Source organism: Neofelis nebulosa, chromosome 6 (genome assembly GCF_028018385.1).
Source record: "Neofelis nebulosa isolate mNeoNeb1 chromosome 6, mNeoNeb1.pri, whole genome shotgun sequence".
Classification (NCBI taxonomy): Eukaryota; Metazoa; Chordata; class Mammalia; order Carnivora; family Felidae; genus Neofelis; species Neofelis nebulosa.
In genome coordinates, this window is record NC_080787.1 from 37,080,120 (window position 1) to 37,102,724 (window position 22,605).

General features: G+C 42.2%; 1 protein-coding gene and 1 long non-coding RNA gene across 8 annotated transcripts in view; one reads left to right on the forward strand and one right to left on the reverse strand.

Moving 5' to 3' along the window:
• ANKS1A (ankyrin repeat and sterile alpha motif domain containing 1A) overlaps positions 1-22,605 on the forward strand; it is a 179,917-nt gene that overhangs the window by 52,581 nt on the left and 104,731 nt on the right. For 4 of the 7 annotated variants that reach the window (XM_058733644.1, XM_058733647.1, XM_058733642.1 and 1 more), the window contains exons 2-4: positions 17,322-17,402; positions 19,160-19,316; positions 21,133-21,195. In XM_058733644.1, coding sequence (XP_058589627.1) covers positions 17,322-17,402; positions 19,160-19,316; positions 21,133-21,195 — 301 coding nt within the window. Of the gene's footprint in view, positions 1-17,321; positions 17,403-17,946; positions 18,109-19,159; positions 19,317-21,132; positions 21,196-22,605 lie in introns of those variants that run through there. The other 3 variants (XM_058733645.1, XM_058733648.1, XM_058733649.1) reach the window with 2 other exon arrangements.
• LOC131514081 (uncharacterized) lies at positions 9,011-10,245 on the reverse strand. Its single transcript, XR_009262924.1, has 2 exons — positions 10,062-10,245; positions 9,011-9,243 (listed from the first exon to the last, which is right to left on the reverse strand). It is a non-coding gene; the product is annotated as an uncharacterized LOC131514081 (long non-coding RNA).

The following is a 22,605-nucleotide window of genomic DNA, read 5'->3' on the forward strand; positions in this document are numbered from 1 at the left end:
GCAATGTGCCTTGTTCAGCTGTTTTCACCAACAGAAGTTGCAACTAAGTGGCTACGGTGCTTACTAAATTATGGGGAAATGACTTTAAAATTAGTTCAAACAGAAAAGCTTGACACGGCAAAATTCAGTCTGTATAACCTGTAAGTATATATTTTAAGAAATAATTGCCCTGTTTTAAGAATAGGATGTGCTTTTTAGAAAGGAAATGCTCTGCTTGGGGAAGTTACCTTGGCTCCATAGAACGAAAGGAGAGAGGAGGTTAGTAGTAAAATGATTCCACAAAGAGGGTGGTTACTTGTATCCTGACTCTTTTGGTCAGGGTGAATGGTGGCACTTGAATAAGAAGTCTTTGCCATGGACTAGATGCCAGGTAGGCCCGAGGGTGGGAGATTACTTGTTGCGCATCAGCCCCGTCAGGATGCTCTGGCTTCCTTTGCAAACCTCATGGACTGAACCCCACCTCCTTTCCTTTCCCCTGACCTCACAGTACCAGACCATTCCTCACACTGAGATTACCCATTAGCAAAATGACTCTGAGCCTTAACAATGAGGGCATTTATCTGTTTGTGGCGCCGAATGTTCAAGCCTCTTGATAGGTCACTTCATGAAGAGAAGAAGTAAAGGGAGAAGGGCAGGGGAGGTGATGAAAGGAGAGAGCTGAGGACAAGTGTCATATGAGGAAGGAAGGAAGGTAGGTTTATCCTGACCAGTGTTGTAGTAAAAAGAACATTTCATAGGAAGACACAAGGCTTCGGTTCCAGTCTGGTTCAGCTGTTCACTAGCTATCTCTTCTCCTAAGTGTGGCTTAGTTTCCTCATCTCTCAAGTAAAGTTTTCGGAAATGATGGTTTTAGGCACTGGAGAACGAGAGAGGAATAAAACAAGGCCCTTGCCCTTGAAGAGTTTGTTTTTTTGATGAAGGAAATAAAGCAAATAAAAAAAAAGTATTGTAATGTAAGCAAATTAAAAAAAAAAAACAAAAACCAGAGTATTGTAATGCTGTAAGTAGAGGACTATAAAGAAAAGATGTGGATAAAGTTAATACCACCTGAAAAGCGGGGTGGCATTTGATTGGGGCTTTGAAGGATGTTTGAGATTTCACAGAGATTAAAATAGGATGAAACAGAGAGAATACCAAGTACAAAGACAGGAGGCACGTGTCTGGTGCCCAGGGTGTGTACGAGAGTGTGGAGGGTAGTGGAGCCAGAAAGGTAACTGGGATAGCTTGGGAAGATTCTTACTGCATGGCAGAGGCAGGAAGTTTTTCCTATAGGCAAGAGTTACCCAAAGCTCTTTGGAAGGAATACCCGCTTGTATATGTATTTTAGAAAGTTAATAGTGACAACGTTGTAGAGAGTGTTTTTTGTCTTTTGTCGATGAAGGAAGAGACTTAAGGCAATCAAGATAATCTTGGAGGTTATTTCAGAAGTAGGGCAGTGACTTTGGAAATGGAGAGAAAGAGACAAATTTGTGAACTGTTTTAGGATGTAGAATATCTGGGATTTGGTAACCCCCTGTTGACTTACTCACCTCCCTTAACCTCACCATCACTTAAACTAAAGGTACATACCCATTATGTGCAATTCCTACAACATCTTCTAAAATGCACTAGACTTTGAAATCACTGACCCATCTGGTCCCCTCCCCTGGGGACTGGTACTGCCCTCATTCAAGCAAGCTTGTTCTTAGCGTCTGTAATTGAAGAGCTCTATTCAGAAGCAAATGGGAATAATTGATTTTCATCCTCCAGAGGCTGGAAAAATCAAAGACCACAAGAGGTTTTTTAAAAAGGAGACCAAATCCAGAAATAAATTTTGTCCATACTCCTTCTTAAGAGCTCTCATAAACGGGGGCGCCTGGGTGGCTCAGTCGGTTGAGTGTCTGACTTCGGCTCGGCTCAGGTCATGGTCTCACGGTTTATGAGTTCAAGCCCCACATGCGGCTCGTTGCTATTGGCGCAGAGCCTGCTTTGAATCCTCTGTCCCCCACTCTGTGCCCCTCTCTTCCAAAAATAAATAAACATTAAAAAAAAAAAAGAATCTCATAAATGGAAGCCCGTGTTCCTGGGTTAGATCTGGCTTCACTTAAAAAAAAAAAAAAAAAGAAAAAAGTAGATGTGTCTGTTATAAAAGTTGTTCTGACTGTTGTTAAAACAGTAAGGAAGACTTTAAGACCACTGCAAGGGGAGAGAGATGAGGCTCACCTCCAAATACAACAAGGACAAGTGGGGATTTATAACCAAGGAGCATGGTGAGGGCTTAGGAGATGAAAAATTAAGAGGAGACAACAGAGTAGGGGGATTCTTGCTGAACTGACCAAACAGGATTTTCATTAAAGGCAGGCCAAGGACTTAGACACCAAAGGTGGGGGATGAAGCACTTTATCAGATGGGGGGGGGGGGGGATGTGCGGTTCTTGCTAAACCTACTTAACAGGATTCTTGTTAAAACTTGGCTGCGCAGGCCAAAGATGGAATGGGGACCACCAGGCATAATTGAAAGAGTGCTCATGGGGCGCCTGGGCGGCTCAGTCCGTTGAGAGTCTGACTCTTGATTTTAGCTTAGGTCATGATCCCAGGGTCGTGGGATTGAGCCCTGCATTGGGTTCTGCGCTGAGCATGGAGTCTGCATAAGATTCTTTGTCTCTTCCTCTGCCGCTCTTCCCTGTTTGTGCGCATGTGTGTGTGTTCTCTCTCTCTCTCTCTCTCTCTCTGTAAAATTACAAAATAAAATAAGATAGAATGACTATTAACAAAAAGAAAAAAGAGTGCTCAGAGGAACCTGAGTAAAGTTTAGTCAAGGAGAGTGTCTTTGTCAGTGTGTGTGTGTGTGTGTGTGTGTGTGTGTGTGTGTGTATTTGTGTTTTATTACTAAAGTAATGCGTGCCTCACCCCCAGAACTCGTCAGTCTTAACAGTTTGGTATGTAGCCTTCCATATATGAGTATAGGCTTAGAAAAATACACCATTGTAACCGAAATGAGATCATACTCTACATCCTGTTATACAGGTGCATTTTCTACTTAATATATCTTGCATGTTTCTTCATGTCAGCACGTCTATACTGACTGTTTTCATTGTTTGGAATGCCTTGCCTCACTTTAGATATTGATACCAAGCCGTTATATTTTAGATTCCAGTTTACAGTTTTCACATACATTAATTATCCCATTTATTCCATAAAATAGCCATCTCAAGGTTAGAGATAGGGCAAGTGACATCTCCACTTTACGTAGATGTTAGGTGATTTACTGGAGAGTTTGTAGCTAATACGTGGCAAGTCCAGGATTTACGCGTTTGGTCAGTTGCATGTGTGAACAAATTGGGATCCTTGACATTCAAGCCTCCACTATTAGCCACATTCACAATACTAATTTTGTCTGTGGTGCTTGGGGCATTTAGGAAATATATGTGAGGTTTGTAGGAACTGAAATCTGATAATAAATTTTATTTGAGGTGTTCATCCCTTTTGCATATATTATTTCTATATTGAACTTGTCATTTTAATTTGCTTAAAACAACAAAATAATCATGTTGAATACCTTAAGATTAATGAATTTAGTTAATTTGTATCTTTCATTATAATGCCAATACTTTCAATAGTTACCTTAAGTAATGAAGTTTGTCACTAATTGGATTTCTGGAAATGTTAATGGGAGTCTTTCAGTTAACTACTTCTACTCCTGTCCCTCTGGGACCCATTTCCCAGCTAGAACATAGTGCCTCTCTCTCAGTCATCTTTATTGGTTTCCTGTGACCTTGGGAAGAAAGAAAAAGAGCAAGACAGAATGAACAAGGAGTGGGGAATGTGAAACAGGGCGGAAATGAGAGAAGATGAGCTACGGGGGAGTCCTCTTATTCAGGAATGAGAAAAACAGTAAGGAGAGAGTGTGTTTCAAGAAGTTGTATATAGCACATTGGTTGAGATTTTGGAGTTAAAACCCAGTGTCGCTCATTCCCAGCTCTATACCCCTGGGTAAATTATTTACCTGTGTACTTGTCAGTTTCCTGGGTTCCCTTTTAGGGTTCTGGTGAGAAGTGATCAGTGGGTTTTTTAATCCACTTTAATTAAAGTATACTTAGCTCATGGTAAACATTTTTTTTTTTAATGTTTATTTATTCTGAGAGAGAGAGAGAGAGAGAGAGAGAGAGCGAGCGAGCAGGTAATCAGGGGAGGGGGCGGAGATGGAGAGAGAATCCCAAGCAGGCTCCATGCTCAGTGCAGAGCCAGAGCCCAACACTGGGCTCAATCCCACGACCCTGAGATCATGACCTGAGCCAAAATTGAGAGTCACACGCTCAACCAGCTGAGCCACACAGGTGCCCTAGTAAACATTTAATGTTAGCTGTTATTTCCAGGCCTTTTAGAGTCAAAATTCCAAGAAAGGGGTCTCAAAGTCTGGATTTATGGTTTCCCTAAGGCGAAGGCATCTTTGTCTGCAAACGTGACTGAGGAAGGTACCTGGCCTTCCTCCCTCAGCCCAGTTAAACCTCTGGACTTTGACAAGCCAGGGAGCACATCATTCTTATAAGCACTTCTTCACACACACACACACACACACACACACACTAAACAAGAGAAGAAACAGTGTTTTTTCTTTCTAGGGTAACATGTCATTTTAGGGTGGAATGAGTGTGCACGTATATTTAGTAAAATTTGTGCAGTGCTTTTTTTACCCAAGAAATAACTTGGCAAAGGATATTTGAGTTCTCTAATCTAAAAATTACCATACCTTTCTTTGAGTAGCTAGGCTCCCTCCTTACTTTAGGTGTAGATTTCTCTTACTCTTTGAGCTTTCAGCGTGTGCCAGGTACAGCTCTTTCTTGGCAGTGAGCATACAGTGGTAAACATGGTTGTTTGTATTCTAGTGAGAAAGACTCAAATAGTGGCAGATACAGAACTCTAAAGTGAAACATTGTAATGAAGGCAAAGTAAAAGAAGCTCTCTAAGTAGCTCATGAAGAGCCAGTTGCTTGGCCTGCAAACGAAAGGAAGACGTTCCGGAGGAGGAGAGCTTTGCTCAAGCTGATCGGAATTGAAGAGGTAAATTGGAAATGGGGGTTGGGAAGAGGCAGGAAGGAGCCTAGTCTTCTAGGAAAGAGACCCTGGGTGAAGAATGCAGAAAACTGGGAAGTGTCTGCTTTTACATCACCTTGGCTGCAGTGTGATCTCACATTCTGCCTGCTGTTTACAAAGCCCTTTCATCCCTTTTCTTGCTAATGGAAATGCCATTCATCCAGACCTTCCTCCGTGTTCCCTTAGCTTTTGCACAGTTCTTTTATAGCACATATGAAATTGCATTATAATTTTTTGTTTCTGTGTCTCTGAAGTTATTCAGAGCAGAGACTTGGTCTTATTTATTGTAAGGTACTAGAGTAGAACAGTGGCCTCTTCCTTTCTTCTCTCTGGGGTGCCTGGTACTGTGTAACTGCCACTTGGGAAGGTGGCATGAGACAAGCACAGTCCCTGCTGTCGTGGAGCATGCAGTGTGACAACTGTTTGTTTTGCTCGACGAGTGCATGCATTGAATGACTCACTAAAGTCGAATCAGAATCTTGAACTCTGGAGGTCATTTTCATGCAGTTCAGCAGTTCTGTGCCTTTTTTTTTTTTTTTTTTTTTTTTAACAGCTGTAGAACAGAAACAGTGTTAAGAAGCCATGCCAAGGTAAATTGAATTGAATAAAAGATAAGGGCCCCCGAAGTAATAGTGTAAACCATGGGGGAAATATGGCTTATGAAAACTTGATTTCTACATCAACCCTCATGAATATATTCTAGCAGCAGAGTACTCCTGTAGTGACTTTCATTTCATGGCAGCGTTCCTCCTAGGTTGTCATGTCCATGTCCGTAGTGAAACAACAGTTTCACTGTGTGCCCCCCATGCTGCTGTTCACATTCCCCTCCCTGCTGTAGGCCTTGGTGGGGAGGCAGTGCCAGGCTTGCCTCAGATAGCAATGACCTTGAACGTTCATAGTCATTCAGTGAATGTACTGGGTTTCACAGTTTCCCTGTTCTCCAACAACTTGTGGACTTACGTGTGTGTGGTATTGGGTGTGTTCGTTCCAGTTACCGACTAGAAACAGAAGGGCCTAGAATAGGATGCTGTAGACAGCAACACTGGATGTAACCAATATGTCTATTCTGAAACCATTGTCCTTGGCAGAAGGCAGGGGAGCCCTCTTTGCTGGCTTTGAGGAACAAGGAGGCCATCCTTCCGAGTTCATTGTGTGAGTTGTGTCACCTGTGAAGTTAAAATGGAGCATTGCCTTTCTGCTCGTGTTTCCCTCTCATGATGGAATAAACCCTTCAAAGTCACTGCCTCTCATCATGCTTGAAACACAAACACATGGCCACAAAAAGCCAAGGTTACCAAAATTATACATTTCATAGTTGACAGGGACTCATCCAGCCTGTCATGTAGTGTCACAATCGTTTCTGACATTCTTCCCAGAAGGAACCTGAGTTCCTTTCTGAGAAAGCAAACGTTTCCAGCTTTTAGCTCTCTGTAGGTATTTCATCCATATTTCAGATTATTATGCTTTATGCTGTTGTTTCTTGTTTTTTTTTTTTTTTTAAGTTTTAGCCATCCTCTATCAGTCTGTTATGAAGAGTTTTTAGCTTTCTTGTCCTCTGTCAATCCACTACCTCTTCCTTCATCCTTCAGATCACAATTTTTAGTTACATCAGTACCTAATGTTTATGTTTGTATTATTTTGGCGGCCAGTAGTATTCACCTACTAACCCAATTAATATACTAAAATCTTTTTTTTTTTTTTCTTACACGGTTCATTAACTGCCTCTCTTGTTGGTTTTCAGAGTTTCCTCTGCCCAGCTGACTCTTAATTTCCAAACTACAACCATGCTTTTTAAATCCTTTAATGTTATTTTCCACATCCCAGGCAGACACATCAGTTGGTCTTGTCAGTTTCATTTTCTCCCACAGACATGCCCCTGGAGCCCTGTGTCCTCCAGCCGCACTCAAGGCTTACTGCTTGGCTGATTCCCTTTCCCTTTTTTTGGCCCTGTTTCCTGGATGCCTATCTCCCTCTTCTTGGTTTGCTCATTTATTTGGTAGAGCATATCCTCCAGTCACTTCCTGATAAAAGGGTGTGTGGGAGGTAAAATTTGAGACCCTGCATGTCTAAAAATATCTTTATTCTCTTTTCATACTTGACTGATAATTTGTCTGCTATAGAATCTTAGGTGGGAAATCATTTTGCCTCAGAATTTTGAGAGCATTGCTCTTTTGTCTTACAGCTTCCAGAGATGCTATTGAAAATTCTGATGCCACTCAGTCCTTTATATGCAAACTGGTTTTTGTCTCTGGAAAATGTGTTCTCTTTATCCCATGACTTCTGAAATGTATTCTGAAATTTCAGTGTGCCTTGGGGGTGGGTCTTTTTAAAAATTGTTCATTGTTCTGAACATAGGATGGACTCTTTCAACTGGAGGTTCAAATCCTTCAGTTCTAGGAAAATCTCTTAAATAGTTTCTTTGATAATACTCTCCTCTCTGCTTTCTCTCTTTTCTCTGGAACTCTTGGTCCTCTAATTTTCTTATCCTTTCTCTTGTATTTCCCATCTTTTTCCTTGGTTACACTTTATATGAGATTTACTCAAATTTATGTTCTAGCTCTTTAATTATGTTTTTATTTCTACTATCACTTTTTAATTTCCAAAAACTTTTCACTAATTGTTGCAGGTTTTTTTTCCTAATCCTGTTTTTGTGTGATCATAGTTTGTTATTGTTGTTTTGGGTTGAGATTTTATTTGGTTTTCAGTTTCTGTTTCTTTGAGTCCCTTTATTCGGTTTGTTTTGTGCTGTGTCGTTTCATGTTGAACACCTTCCTCGATCAAATGTATGCTCGTCTTTGGTTGTCATTTTCAATTAAGAGCAAGACACTAAGAAGCAAATTGGATGGTCTGTATAGAGGTGGGAAGAACTTGGCAAGGATGGGTTTTATATCATAGGATGATTGCGCAGGAACCTACCTGGTTTGATGGGGAATCCCCAAAAGTCTGCATCTATTGAACTTTTCTGTGGAATCATTTGGTTTCTGCAGGAAAGAATCTTCCAACCTTCTATTTGGGGGTTGGGGGTGGGGCTGCCAGCATTCTGGGAGCAGAGCTGAGATCCCGTCCTTCAGGATGTAGACTTCCTTTTAGGGCTTCTGTTTTCAGTACAGTGCTTCTCTCTGCCTTTTATTGTTCCTGAGGTTCCCCCAGTCTGGAGCCCATCCAGCTTCTTCACAGAATAGATATACCTTCTCCTGCCTGGGTACATGTGTAATCGTCTACTGGCTGCCCTGGATGTGACTAGAGATTTGGTGGTCTGATGCCTCTTTATAAACAGAATTTGTATCAAGTTCTTGTTTGCAACCCTTCCTTATCCCTAGCCTCATGTGCCACCTGGTACCTCTAATCCCTGAGCCTTCCCAGGGTGTGTATGTGTGAAGGCAGAAAAGGCATCTCTTTTTATGGCCATGGGATTCACTTTCTCAGTTCTGCTAACTTACCTACTTTTCATCTTCCAAAAAGTGTTCATATTTATGTTTACTGTTCTCTTTCTCCTGTTTGTATTCACTTGCATTTTGATAGGGATCAGGAATGAGCAGAAGTAAAACACATGTTCAGTTTTTCCCAGTTAACTTGATTTTAGGGGGGTTTGCACTGTTTTGGATGGTTTTGTGTCTAATTGTTTTATGTTGGTAAGTTTTGTCTTTCTCCGAAGATCACAAGCTTCTTTGGCAACGGGGATGGTTTCATGGGCTCCTTGTTATCTCTTCTTTTAAACCTCAACAGTTAAATATGTAGAAAGCATTTTAGTAAGGATGTGTCAAATTTGTTTGAGTAAGATGAAATCTTTTTAAAATTAGACTGACTTTGGATAGTGCTTCCTTGTGTTGGAAAACTGCCAGCCCTTGCTGAAGTTCAGCGATAAATCTGCCTTTGCAAGGATAACTAAAAGAGAAAAACAGTGAAGGCCTTTGGCAAAAAAAGGCTGATGAGACAAACTGTTGTTTACACCTTAATGATTTAATAAAATTGGTTGGAAGATTGCTCAGAACCTCTCTTACCCTTCATGTTCATTGCTATTGCTCTCTCTTTATAGTCAGTGATGGACAAGGCCCTTTCCTGACTTGGTGCTGCTCTGAGAGTCTTTGACCTCCTGAGAATTAATACAGGAGGAGACCCATATAGCCCAAAGTTGTTTTCTCTCAACAGTCAAGTTCAAGATCCTGGAGAAACTAAAAAAAAACATGCAGTAGCAGTCAGAGGTGGGATTTTGTTTCAGTGCCACATTAATTAGCTGTATGATAAGCAGTAAATCATCTGAAATTCAGTTTTCTTACCTATAAGACGAAAACAATAATATGTACTTTTCTACTCCATAAATATGGTTGTAAGGGTCAAATATGGGGAACATGCATGTAAACACTTGAAAATTATCATTTTAAACTGACCACGTAACCACGGTATTCCAGACCCTGCTACCCACCTACTGACTGGACGTCTATCTGCATGGGGGAGTCCAAATTCGTTTCAGCCTTAACTAAACCAAAACAAAACTTTCTCCCCTTCCCCTCGTTTTCTCCTCTACCTCACAACATCCCATTCACAAAGCAGAGCAGCCCTGGTTTTCCTCCTGAATTTACTCTCATTGTGTATTGAATTTTTCGCTTCTCACCCTGTGCCCCTACCCTGATTTAGTCACCAGATACTTTCTGTTTTCTCTTGAATCTATCCTTTTCTCTCTGTCTTTACGACTGCCTTCATTCAGGTCCTCACTGCATGCTTGAATTGCTGACTTCCAGCCGGGCTCCGTGGACCTAGTCACACACCACTTCCACTCCATCATCTACACAACTGCCTGGCAAAGTGATGTTTTCCCCCTCAATTCTGAAATATATCAGGCCCTCGCAACAGCATGATGAATAGCAAATTAGCCATCTACGTTCCCATCTCCCAGCTGTCAACAGAAGGATTTCTCTAAAACCTACATCTGATTACCCCCCACTCAGAGTTTGGTAGTTTCCAAGACCCTTCATAGTTTGGCTCGGCCCACCTCTCCATGCTCGCAGCCACCATTCTTTCACTTTGGAGCTCCAGCCACTCACAGTACGTGCATTGGCCGTTTGCTGGGACTACTTGAAAGACCTTGAGTTTGGGTGTTGCCTCTTTGTTTCTTCTGTCCGGCTGATTCCTTCTAAGCTTTAAGGCTCTGCTCAAGTATCTCCTCTTGTGCAAAACCACCCTTATTTCCATTTCCCTATAAGCTACCCTAGGCATACTTCCTTCTCAGAATGTCACACACTGTTCTGTGTTGTCATTTGTTTACTTACCTGACTTCCCCACTGTAGGGTGGAGACTGTGTAGCACCATGGTATATGGAAGGTAGTGCATAAACATTAATTGAATCGAACTGGATTGGACACTCTGCCGGCCCACTGAGATGCCTGCAGTTGCTTGTCTGTCTGAAGGAAGCAGTTAAGTGGCTGGACAACCACATGAAGCAAGCTTACTGCCAGCACAGAGCCACTTTAGGATATCCTTCAGTCCTGAGATCTGATCCCATAGAATAGTCACAGATGAAAGTGGGCTGGGCACTTTGGTTCTAACTTACGGTTCTTCTGTTCCTGTGTTTTATAGACAGACATCTCAAATGCAGTATTCTTATATGTCCCTTCAAGAGATTGCCATTTTTAAAGGATACAGGTGTAGCGACTCTGTTAGTGCATAAAGACCTACTGCAGGTTGGTAAAAACCCAGTGTTAGAAGTTGCAAACTGGTGGCCCTAAGCCAGTTCCTTGCACACTGCTGTGCTCTTGGAAACACAAGGGATTTCCCCAAAGAACTTAAAATACGTGGTGTGAATGAGCAGCGTAAAAAATTCACTGTGGTGCAAGGTCAAATGTGATAAATGCTGTGGTGAAGGTGCCATAGATGATCTGGAAAATCTGAGGTGGGTGAGATTAGAGATTAATATGAGCCAGTAGAGCCACGAAAGGTGTTATGGATCAGGGCACATTTGAACTGGGCGCCTTACCGTGCTGGACAGAATAAGCGTCTCTGTGTATTTTCTGCTGTTCTTATTTGATTTCACAGAAACTTCAGCAATTTTACCTCAGGTTTTTGCCTGAGTTTTGCTAGGTCTGAAGAGTGATATGTAGATTTAATTGTGGGTGTCGTTGATGGATCTTTTAATCCAGATCCATCTTTTAGAGACTTAGTGTCTGGTCATGATGGTTTGGACTTCAGAGTCTCTGTCCCTGCCTCTTGCTTTGAAAGTGCTCCCCCTCTCCTTCAGTGTGGACATTGTATCTTTCACCAGAGCCTGACATATAGTAGATGCTTAGTGGACGCTTATTGACCTCAGCGTACCTGAGGCCTTTGTAAGCCTGTTCCCTGGACGTAGAGCCCCCTGCTCCTTCTTGCTCTCCAGCCACATGTCAAACATGCTCCTTCTCAGGCCGTTTGCATTTGATGCTCTCTCTACCTGTCCCCCTCAGACATCCAGGCCCCTCCTTCCTTCACTGAATTCAGATCTCTTCTCCAAGGTCACCTGCTTAGAGAGGTATTTCCTGAGTCTCAAGAGTGCCTGATCTGCTTCCTTTGTTTCTTTATGGCACTTATCATTACCTGCCACCATATTTCTATTTATTTATTTGCTCACTCTCCCTCCCTCTAGAGTTCTGGGTCCATGAAGGCAGAGACTTTGTCTTTTCTCATTTGCATTTCCAGGCCCTGGAACAGTGCCCGGCATGTAGGGGGCACACTTAACTTAGCTGTTGAATACATGCCCAAATAGCCCTGCGAGCAGACCCTCAGTCAGCACCTGCCTCACTGTATAGAGTAGGCTGTGTCTGTATGGCTGGCCTATTCGTCTTCATCACTACCTCTAGATCCAGCATGCCACCTGCCATGGATCAATGTATAGTCAGTTTTTAAATGAATGGAGAGAGGCATTTGAGGTGGGATTCAAAAGCCACAGGTTCTCATCAGTCATATTCTTCCTTGCCCTCTCCAATATCGTTACTTTAAAAAATATATTTATTTAATTGGTTAACCTCTGCAGCCAACATGGGGCTCAAACTCTCAACCCCTGAGATCAAGAGTCGCATGCTCTTCGGACTGAGCCAGCCAGACGCCCTTCCAATGCCTTGAGATGCCATCTCCAATTTGGGTGTTTCTGAGTCACAGAAGGCAAGGCTTGCTGTGCTCTGGCATCATGTCCATGTGGCTGGGTTGCTGTGACACGTCTTAGGCTTCTCAACCCTAATGCAATTAAACTGGTTCAAACCAGTTTAGATCTAGTTTCCATGAGCCATTTAAGCCCTGAGGAGCCTATCACAGTAGAATTTACAGATGCAGAGAAAGATCTGGAGGATTAAGTGACTTGTCATGCAACTGGCAGTGGTAGAGGCAAGTTTTGAATAACTTAGGTGGGCTAACTATGGAGCCTCAGCTTTTCACCTGGGTTGTGCAGTTGCTTCATGCAGGATTGCTAGGACTCCCCTAAGACCCATCAAGGATACTGCGACGGTTTGTTCTACAAGTCGAAGGCAGCCATTGCATTTCTGTACGATCTATACAGGTTAAACTTTAAGAATCTCCTGGACCGTTTTTCGCCCCCTCTGGTTTTCTTGGTGTGTTTTATTTTGCCTTTGTTTGTTGGTGAGCAGCCCTTTGGTACTTAATGTTTTAGAAAAACCTAACAGGACAGCTGTGATAGAGAGGAAGACCCAGATTGTAAATAGCTCTTTTCTTGGGCTGCCAAAAAGGAAGACACTTGGGTGGAGGGGGGTGTTACCATCCTGTTTGAAGCTAAAATTCTAAGCAGAGAGATTACAGTTCTCTGTTTTCATTTAGGTTTTATTTAATATAGCCCCCATCTCCTCAGATTTCTAGGTGGGCATTTAGACAAAATGCTAGTTAGAGAAAAAACAGGGGAGGGGCGGAAGACCTTACTAGTTGGAAATGTTGCCGCTGAATGCAGGAAAGTCCTTACCTTTCTTCCTTGTCTTCTTAAATTGTGTTGAGGCAGTTCTAGTGCTAGTATAGGGCACCCAAGCTTAATCACCTCTAAACCAGAGACATAGAGGTAAAAGTTAGAAAGAGAAAGAGCATGCTCAGTCCTGCCTTTTTTGTTAAAAGGGAGGGCAGTTTTGGGGCACCCGGGTGGCTCAGTTAGTTAAGCGTCTGACCTCGGCTCAGGTCATGATCTCACAGTTTGTGAGTTTGAGCCCCACGTCGGGCTCTGTGCTGACAGCTCAGAGCCTGGAGCCCACTTTGGATTCTGTGTCTCCCTTTCTCTCTGCTTCCCCCCTGCTCACACTGTCTCTCTCTCCTTCAAAAATAAATATTCAAAAAAAAATTTTTTTTTTAAAGCAAGGGCAGTTTAAAGCTTAGTTCTCAGGTCACTTCAGGACCTGGATTGAGATTGTTGACAAGCTGGCACATTCCTGAGCAGGTCTGAGGAGCTGACAAACCTGTGCTCCTGACTGCCTGGCCCATTATTGGTATTTTCTTTTTTCCAGCCCTGTTGCTTTATTCCGGTCGTCTTGCTGTCGGATTATTATTCCAGCCTTGTACTGATGCATCTTTACCTCATCCTGTCATCCCAGTTAGATCGTCAAGTCCTTGTTTGGCCAAATGGCAAGAACTCTATAAATGGGAGTTGTAGATCTGCCACTGATTTGGGGCAAACAAGTTGTTTTTTGATTCTTAGGTGTCACCTGTGTTTTAATGGAATGATGATGTGTTGTCTGGTGGGTCAGTTTGAAAATAAGTATGAAAACCATACCTCTTAGGTTTTCCAGACCCATTTCATTTACTGCCGTCCTCACCGTTGTCAGGCATAGGCATACAGTTTTCGGTTTAGAAAATAAGGTTATCGTACATGGGTGACAAAGAGGTATGATTCCTTTTAACTCTTTGTTTGGAAGTTCCTGTAGGAATCCAAGCTTAATGGAGGATGGGGGTTACCAGGGTGTACCTCAGGCTCCTGACCTTGTCACAGCATCTTTAATTGACAACGAACAAATAACTTAGATATCAAAGCATGTGTATCTTCTCTTTTCACTGAAAATGTATCTCAAGGCTTTAAACCTAATATAGACATGCCCATTCAAGCGGCCCAGGTCACATATGTTCAACCATTTATTATTAACAGTTGGATGTTTTTCTTGGTTTTCTTTTCCCTATGCATAGATTCTTTCCCCTCTTTCTTTTAAGAAATTATTATAAAAATACATGAATGCATTCTCATTGGGTTTTAAACAGTGTGGTAGAATACAGAGCAGAATGTGAGAGTCCCTCCTCATCACCTGTAGGTTCCCCCAGCACACATTTCCTTTCCCAGAGGGAACCACTGTCAACACTTGGCGAGCCCTCTTCACATCACCATCCATCGTGTGTGTGTGTACACACATGGGGCTCATGTTTTGTGTACTACACGATGCCTTCTTTTTTTTCACATACCCCTAACACAGTGTATCTTGGGAAATCTTTCCATGTGAGGACACTTAGGTCCAACTTGTTTTCTTTCCTTTGTTGTTACTGTTAATGGTTATATAATTCTTTGTATGGGCACACCTGAGATTTAACTGCCCACCTACTGATGGACATGAAGTTTTTAGTTTTCACTCTGGTGATGAAGCAGAGTCCAGTACAAGCATGTGTCTTTGTGCATGTGTACAAGTGTTTCTGTTGAATGGTTGCCAGGAAGTGGAAATGCTGGCTCAAAGTGAATGCCTATTTTTGGTTTGGTGGATCCTGCCAATTGTCTTCCCGAAGGAATTCACCAATTCAAACTCATACCAGTGGTATAGAAGAGTGCTTGTTTTCCTGATCTTTATAAACACTTTGTTTTCATTTTTGTCAGTCTGATTGGCAAAAAGTAGTGTATGTTTATTTTACTTTCTTTTATTTCAAAAAATTTTATTTTTAAGTAATCTCTGCACCCAGTGTGGGGCTTGAACTCACAGCCCCAAGATCAAGAGTCGCATGCTCCCCTGACCAAGCCAGCCAGACACCCCAGTGTGTGATTATTTTAATTTCATTCTTCCAGGCTGTGCCTCTGTAGAGCTGACCTTGTCTGATTTCTGCTTTTTAGGAATTCTCAACATTGTCAGTTACTTGATGAATCTTTTCTTATTTTCTTGTCTGACTCTGTCTATTACCCATCTGTGGTGTAGGGTAGGACTCGTTTCTGTACTTCATAGAACTTTAGACACTATCCTGATTAGTTTCCCTTATAGATTCTTTCTATACAGTATTAACCACTTTGTTTCTTTTTCTGTCTTTAACATTATACTATCATCTCTTTTCTTTTTTTTTTTTAATTTTTTTTAATGTTTTATTTATTTTTGAGACAGAGAGAGACAGAGCATGAGCAGGGGAGGGTCAGAGAGAGAGGGAGACACAGAACCCGAAGCAGGCTCCAGGCTCTGAGCTGTCAGCACAGAGCCCGACATGGGGCTTGAACTCACGAACTGTGAGATCATGACATGAGCTGAAGTCAGACGCTTAACCAACTGAGCCACCTAGGCACCCCTCATCTCTTTTCTTATTACATAGCAATATAAGCATATAAATATGGTGTTCTACTCTGTACTGTAGTTCTTCATCATAATCATTTCTCTATTGATGGACTGTTGGGCTATTTCCAAAATTTTATTGTTATAAGTAATGCAGCCTCCAACATCTGAGCATAAAGTCTTTGGGCCCAGATGGTTTTACTGGTGATTCTTTATCATTTTAGTGCTCTATGCCAGTGATTCCTAAATACAGAAGTGGGTAGATAGCTGCCCAGCTGATCTGTGAGCCAAGCCTAACACCTGTCCCATCTAGTAGGAATAACACAAAAAGCAGAAACTTTAGATCAGCCTCATTTATGCATGCAGTTGTGAAAATCCTAAGTAAAATACTCTCAAGTAGATACTCTTAAGTACAGTTCACTAAGATGGACATAATGGATAATGGCCAAGTAAGTTTTATTGCAGAAATGAAAGAAAGGCTCATTATTAGGAAACATATTGATAATAGCATATTAGTTGGTTAAATGTGAAAAACTGATTATTTTCACCGATGCAGAAAATGCATTTAAATTAAACAGTTATTTTTAAAAAACAAATTTTTTTTTAAAGTAATCTCTGCACCCAACATAGGTCTCGAACTCACAACCCCGAGATCAAGAGCTGCATGCTCCACCAACTGAGCCAGCCAGGTGGCCCTAAACAACTATTTTTAATAACATTTTTAGAAGGAAAAAAAAATAAGATACTTCCTTTACATGTTAGAGTGTTTACCTCATACAAACTACCAACGATAGAGGCATTCTCATTAAAAGCAAGGACAAAACAAGGCAGCCCTCTACTACTTAATATTATTTTAGTAGCTCTGGCCAGTGGAGTAAGGTGTGAAACAGAAGTACGAATTAAGGCTTTGAGGATTAAGTAAAATGACATTGCAGCCTTCCTAGTGCAGTATTTCTGATTCAAATAAGGCATTCACATTACAGATTTTGTTGTTATTCTTCTTTTTAGCAATAAGACCTTCACAAAGGAAAGACCAGTTGTCTCTTGCATCTTAACACAACACATGTGTCCTGGTGCTTTTATTAATGCGGGTTCTTTCATCTTGATTCTTGCTGGTTAATTCATCTGGATTATCCGTAGGTCTGTGTTGAGTCTGTCTTGAGTCTTCAGTCACCAGCTTAGAGGTGGGTGTCCAGTACCTCTGAATGGCTGAATGGTTGGTTCAGTGATATTTTTGATGGCCTTTTAATGAACTGTTCTTACAATCCTGGAAGTATTCAGAGGCATGATTCCCAGACTGTGTGAATAATGTAGTTAAACGTGAGAAGGGTACATGGGACACCTGGCTGGCTTAGTCGGTAGAGCATGAGACTCTTGCTCTTGGGGTTGTGTGTTCAAGCCCCATGTTGGGAATAGAGTTTACTTCAAAAAAAAAAAAAAAAGTAACACTTCAATGACTTATCATAGAGCAGAAATGACTTATCATAGAGCAGAGTTCAAACATATGCCAGAAGAGAAAATGAATTCAATTTTAAAAAATAATAAAAGTAAAAACGATGAGAAGGGTACAGAAGAGCAAGCTCTTAAGTGATGACACTGTTGTCTTGACACCTGACTCCGCAAATGATTGTGTTTCCTCAGTGCTGTGCACTTCTGTCGTAAATAGCCTCTGTCCTTTATTGGGAATCATGTGCTGTAACTAGTTTGGTTAAACACCGCAGAGAATTATTTTCTAAGTAGCTAGCTGGCTCTAAACTTTTTTTTTTTTTCCTTTACTTCCTCTATAGCATCTGGAGGGGGCCAAACGTGAACTGTGTTGACAGCACTGGGTACACACCTCTACACCATGCTGCTTTGAATGGCCATAAGTAAGTATTTTTTGCTACATTCCTACCCGAACCTTCAGAACCCAGGCTTTCGGATTGTCTTTTTTGATTCCTATAAAGGATCACTAAGCCGTAGTGTTGAGGAACAGGGAAAAACAAACTAAATTTAGTATATCCAGAATTCCCAAGTCTCTCTTCAGTGTATAATTTAGGCATCCTTCTCTACTCTACCCCCAAAAAACTCCAACCAAAGGTTAAGTTTTACCTTTTTCTTCTCTTTGTCCTTTTCTGTTTTGAAATGGTGCAGTCCCACACAATGACCTGAATATGAGGGTCACATTTGGGGCAGCCAGGTCATAAAGGGGCTGGGTAATCTGTTAGGTAACCAGTACCTTTGTAAACTGAAAATAGATTGGCTGGTCCCTTCTGTTAAAGGAGTTAGTTATTTACTCTGTCTTCTTGCCTGCCATTCTTGCCTCATAAAGTAGGCCTGGTAGACAACAGGAACCATTCTTAAGGGGAAAGATACATAAACCATATGGCCTATTTACTTCTCTTAGGTATTGGTAGTAGTTGTTGAGGGGAGGGTTTGTGCAGCAGGTTTTATGGAGAAGCTGTGCTTCAGGGGGAGTCTGAGAGAAGATGACATAGGTTCAAATGGTTTGGCAGCCTTTCCCAGAGGGCACTGCCTTTCAAGTGGGAGAGAATGTGAAGGCTCAGCCCCGGGGCAGGCACAGTAGTGGATGCAGTGAGTAGATCGGCCAGGATGTGGAAGAAAGGAAACCAAAGTGTAACAGAACAGACGGTGTTATAGAGAGTCTGAGGCTTCATACTCCAGGAGATAAGAAATAGAGGTTCAGTTTTTATGAGGAGGGATTATTGGAACCATTTTAGATTTTGCTGAGCAAGGAGCAGGGCCCTACCACCTTGAGGTATTCTGTAACACCTGTGTGATATTTGGCCCAGCCTAATTGACTCTGACGTGCCAAAAACAGGTGATGATTGTTCCCTTGTACATTACACTTTTCTAAAGTATATTGAACGTGATCATTATGTCTTTTCTGTAGCTATCTTAGACAAAGCTGACAGTAACTCTGTGGAACCCCCTGCCCCCATAACTAGTGGGGTGACCTGAATTAAAGTGAATCTTGAACTTAAGTGACTGCAACTTGTTAGCCAAGTTTCTCTCCAGATGCCGTTGTTATTTACAGTGGGGGTTTTCTTTGACCTCGTGTGCATGGGGGTAATTATACATTTGCATCAGCTTGATTAACAGTGTCACCAAGAAGAAAGCCAAGTCCTTCTTCTTTGACATATCAAATGATACCAGATGTGTCTGGCTTATGTTCACAACAACTTTAATTCTGCTCTGCCTCCCTGCTTTTAGCTCCCACATCACTAAATGCTCTGAATAATGTGAATAATGATATTTGTCTTGCACGACTACTTTTATGTAAATTTTATCCGTGAATGCTGTTTAAACATCACAAACAAGGAAACATTGCAAGGTTTATTAGACAATGGGGCCAGATGTTTTCAGAATAATGGAGTATAGGTGGATTGTCTAGAAAGCCTAGATAGATGGGGAGGTGATGAGTCATTGTAGTTCAGCTGAAGGTGTTTCAGCCTCGTATCAGCAGCTGTACAAGTAGCTCCTGGCATAAAAGGAAGAGACTGGGTGATGAGCTCAGGTAGAGAGAGGGCAGCCACGTGAGAGAGTATCTGTGAAAGGGCTTTGTGCTGCACAAATGTAAAGAGCTGTTGGTTCTGCAAACTCATAGTTGATTTTTGCCTTCTAGGGATGTGGTTGAGGTTCTTCTGAGGAACGACGCGCTGACCAACGTGGCCGATTCTAAAGGCTGTTACCCTCTGCACTTGGCAGCCTGGAAAGGAGATGCCCAGATAGTGCGGTTGCTCATCCATCAAGGGCCCTCACACACCAGAGTCAATGAGCAGGTCGGAAGGAAGAGAAGCGTTCTTCCATTGAGCTACAGCCAGACGTTGGCCCCAGCACTGTTTCAGTTCCATAGTGTGTACAGCTCAGGCAACCAGCTCTTCCAGGCCCCACAAATGGTTCCCCTCCTGCCAGCACCACTTCTCCCAATGCATCAGGGGGATCTTATACCCCCGAGGATGTCCTTTACACGCGTTTGAACGTGCAGATTTGGTGTAGTGCTATAAAAATAAAAATCTAAATACCTCCTGTGCAAAATCGGAAATAATGCAAATCCTGCAAAATTGTTTCGAGGCCATTCCAAACTGGCAGGCTTAATTAATTATAAGTTGTGCTTATGCCATCAACATGGCAGTGCAACTCTAGCCGGTAAACAGCAGTCTGCCGAGTGTGCTTCAGTACTGTGTGAACCTTGCTGCTGTTTTACCTACATCAGAACTGGCAGAGGTGGAAGGCCTCGTGCCGGTGCTGAAAAAGGAGCTCACAAAAACATCTGAGTGGAGGTCAGAGGTGATTCAACAGAATGAAAACTAGTTACATGAGGTCCCGTAATGTGGATTTAAGAGTGACCATGCTTTGACAAAGCAGAGATCATTCTTAGAAAATAAAAAAATTATACTTGCATTATGCAAGTTCTAGACAATCCTCTCATAAAATACCGTTTCTTGTAGTTCGGATGTGAGATTGTGTGTCCATTTGAGAGGAGACGGGCTTTCGCTGTGTGACAAGCCATTCTGGTTTCCTGTCTGCTCTGAACTGAAGCAGGTTCTTTTCCTGGTTGCTTGAATGGGAGAGATGCTACTCCTCTCAGGAAGCTCAGGACTATTTGCCTAATGACTTTGCTGAGAGGAGGTTGTTAAATTACCTATAGAATTAGATCAGGGTTGTTCCTCAAAAAATAAGAAATCATTCTTGTGAGCCTATCTATCAGCAAAGCTCTGCATATTCTCAGGGAGCTGTTAAGAGCTTGACTTCGACTCAGAGAAGGGCACCTCCACTCTGAGGTTTGAGAAAATTAAAGCGATGCTCCCAAATCTCTCAATTTGGAGATTGCACGTGTGTAGCTGTTCATCAGCTTCCCTTTCCCCTTTTGGGCTGAATTTTCTGGATAGGTGAACAACAGAAATTTAAGATCATCAATGAGGATGTTTGTTTTCTAACATTAGGAATGAAAATTGTCTCTAGAATTGCCTCTTTAGAAGCTAAATGCAGTTTTACTCCTCCTGGCTAAAGTGATTGTAATTTCTCTTATCTGGAGGAAATTTACAAGGAAGTTTGCTTTTAACTAATATTCCTCAATGTTGAAAAATCTGGTCACCCATTAAAGTCCTTCTCATTTAAGAAATTTTCGGCAACCATTTCTAATCCTGTCTTTGCTCACTTTTGCCTTGGAACACAGCTGCTTGGATTTTTGAGCCACTTGAGTGTGCTAGCTTGTCCTGCTCACAGCTGCCTCCCGCCTGGAGTATCCGTTGATAGGTGGGACACCAGCCCGGTGTTTTGAGTATCTGGCAGGCAGGTGGGTGGGGCAGGGATTGGGCAAGATGTCTGTAGTAGCTTGAAGGACCTAATGGATCTAGGTCATAGTACCACATTGATTTATTTAAAAGCCATTAATGTGGTTCCAGTTGGTTGCTTGGATAAGAGGGGGTGATGTGTGCTGTGCCCTTAAGGCTGCCTTCCCCATTAACTTCCTTTCCAAGCACCCAGAAGGCACATCCAAGTTGTTCTTGTGTTGGGCCCCCTCAGGGCTGGGCATTGCTTTGATGTATTTCATCCACTTTATCATCACATTTTCTTTTCCTCTCCTTTTTATAGAATGCTCTTGAGATCAAAGAATTCAAAAAGTACGGCCCCTTTGACCCTTATATCAATGCCAAGGTGTGTACTTTGCTGCCAGGATTTCTCTGCATCATTTCTCCAAGCTGCACCCCCTCTTTGGTCCTCTCTGGCTTCCACTCTTATCCACTCAGGCTCCTCATCGTCTCCCTGACTTTGTCTGCTTCAGCCCATCTGCTTTTGGCTTGTCTGGGAATGGGAAATTGCAGCTTCAGTGGGTTTTGGTTTTATTTTTAAAACCCATGCTAATTCTGGAAAGGTTGGGTGATTTTCCCGGAATGTCTGAAAAGCTTAGAAATGGCCAAAATGGGAAAATAGAAGGAACCATATTATATGCATAATTCATCATTGTGATTGCTAAAATCATTTAAATTCAAAAATGAATTCAAAATTCAACGACAAGATGTCAAATACATTAGCTTACTTTATAACAAGCACAGAAAATGATTAAATTGTACTTGTTAGATGAAAAAAATTTTCAGTCTGTTTTCTCTCTTTGTTTTGAAGTGGAATCTCATTTTCAGTAGCTGGTAGTGGAGATGTTGGGGACAGGGGCACAGTGACTCCATTTTACTCTTAAAAGCTATCACAACTCCTTCCTCGTTTCCTTGAGTTTGTGCATTTCTGCCTGGGACTTTAAAGCCTCAGTTGCTTCTCCCCAGCCATTAGCTTCTCTCGCTGCTTGGTCATTCTTGGCTGTTGGAAGGGCTCCAAAATAGGAAATGAAGTCGTAGGGTTAAGCAGGACACTGGCCTCGAGTCTCCCTCCTGTGAGGCCAGGGCGAGTAATGGTTCGGTATGCTTGGTGATGAACTGCCCGGCCCCTCCGGCCCTCACCACTTCGGGCGGGAGGCAGAGCTTGTGGGTTGGCGATGGTGAGCCTCTCTCCGTGCTCTCACCTGCTGGTTTTGAGCCGAGTTTTCGTTCAGGTGAGGTTTGCTTTTTGGCATCAGGCTGGAGTTTGGTTGAGTCAGTGCATTATTCACAGTAGCTGCCTTTCACTTGATCTGAATACAATAGCCTCAGGGAAGGGAAACATAAGGTACTTCTATACATTTCCAATGCAAGGCAGATATTCTTTGAGAAATACTGATTTAGCAAACAAAGCTCCCTGTGGGCTGGATCCAGGCAGCCTCTATGGGCCATTTTCTTCAGCTGTTGGGCCTTGATGGTGGAGAAGCAGCATTTGATCTGGGGTAGTGGAACACATTAACTTTTGTTTGGCCCACTGTCTCTAAATTCTGCTTTCTAATTTTCAAAATAGGAAGGTGCCCTATCATAGTTTTCTTCTTTTTTTGGACATGGTATAGTAGAGAAAACTCTGAAGGGTCAAGGTCACAATCTTTCAAGTCAGACCTGACTTTGAATTCCATGCTGCCACTTACTGGTTTTGTTGACTTAAATAAGTTACTTAATTTCTGTGAGTCTCAGTGTCCTCTTCTGTAAAGTCGGG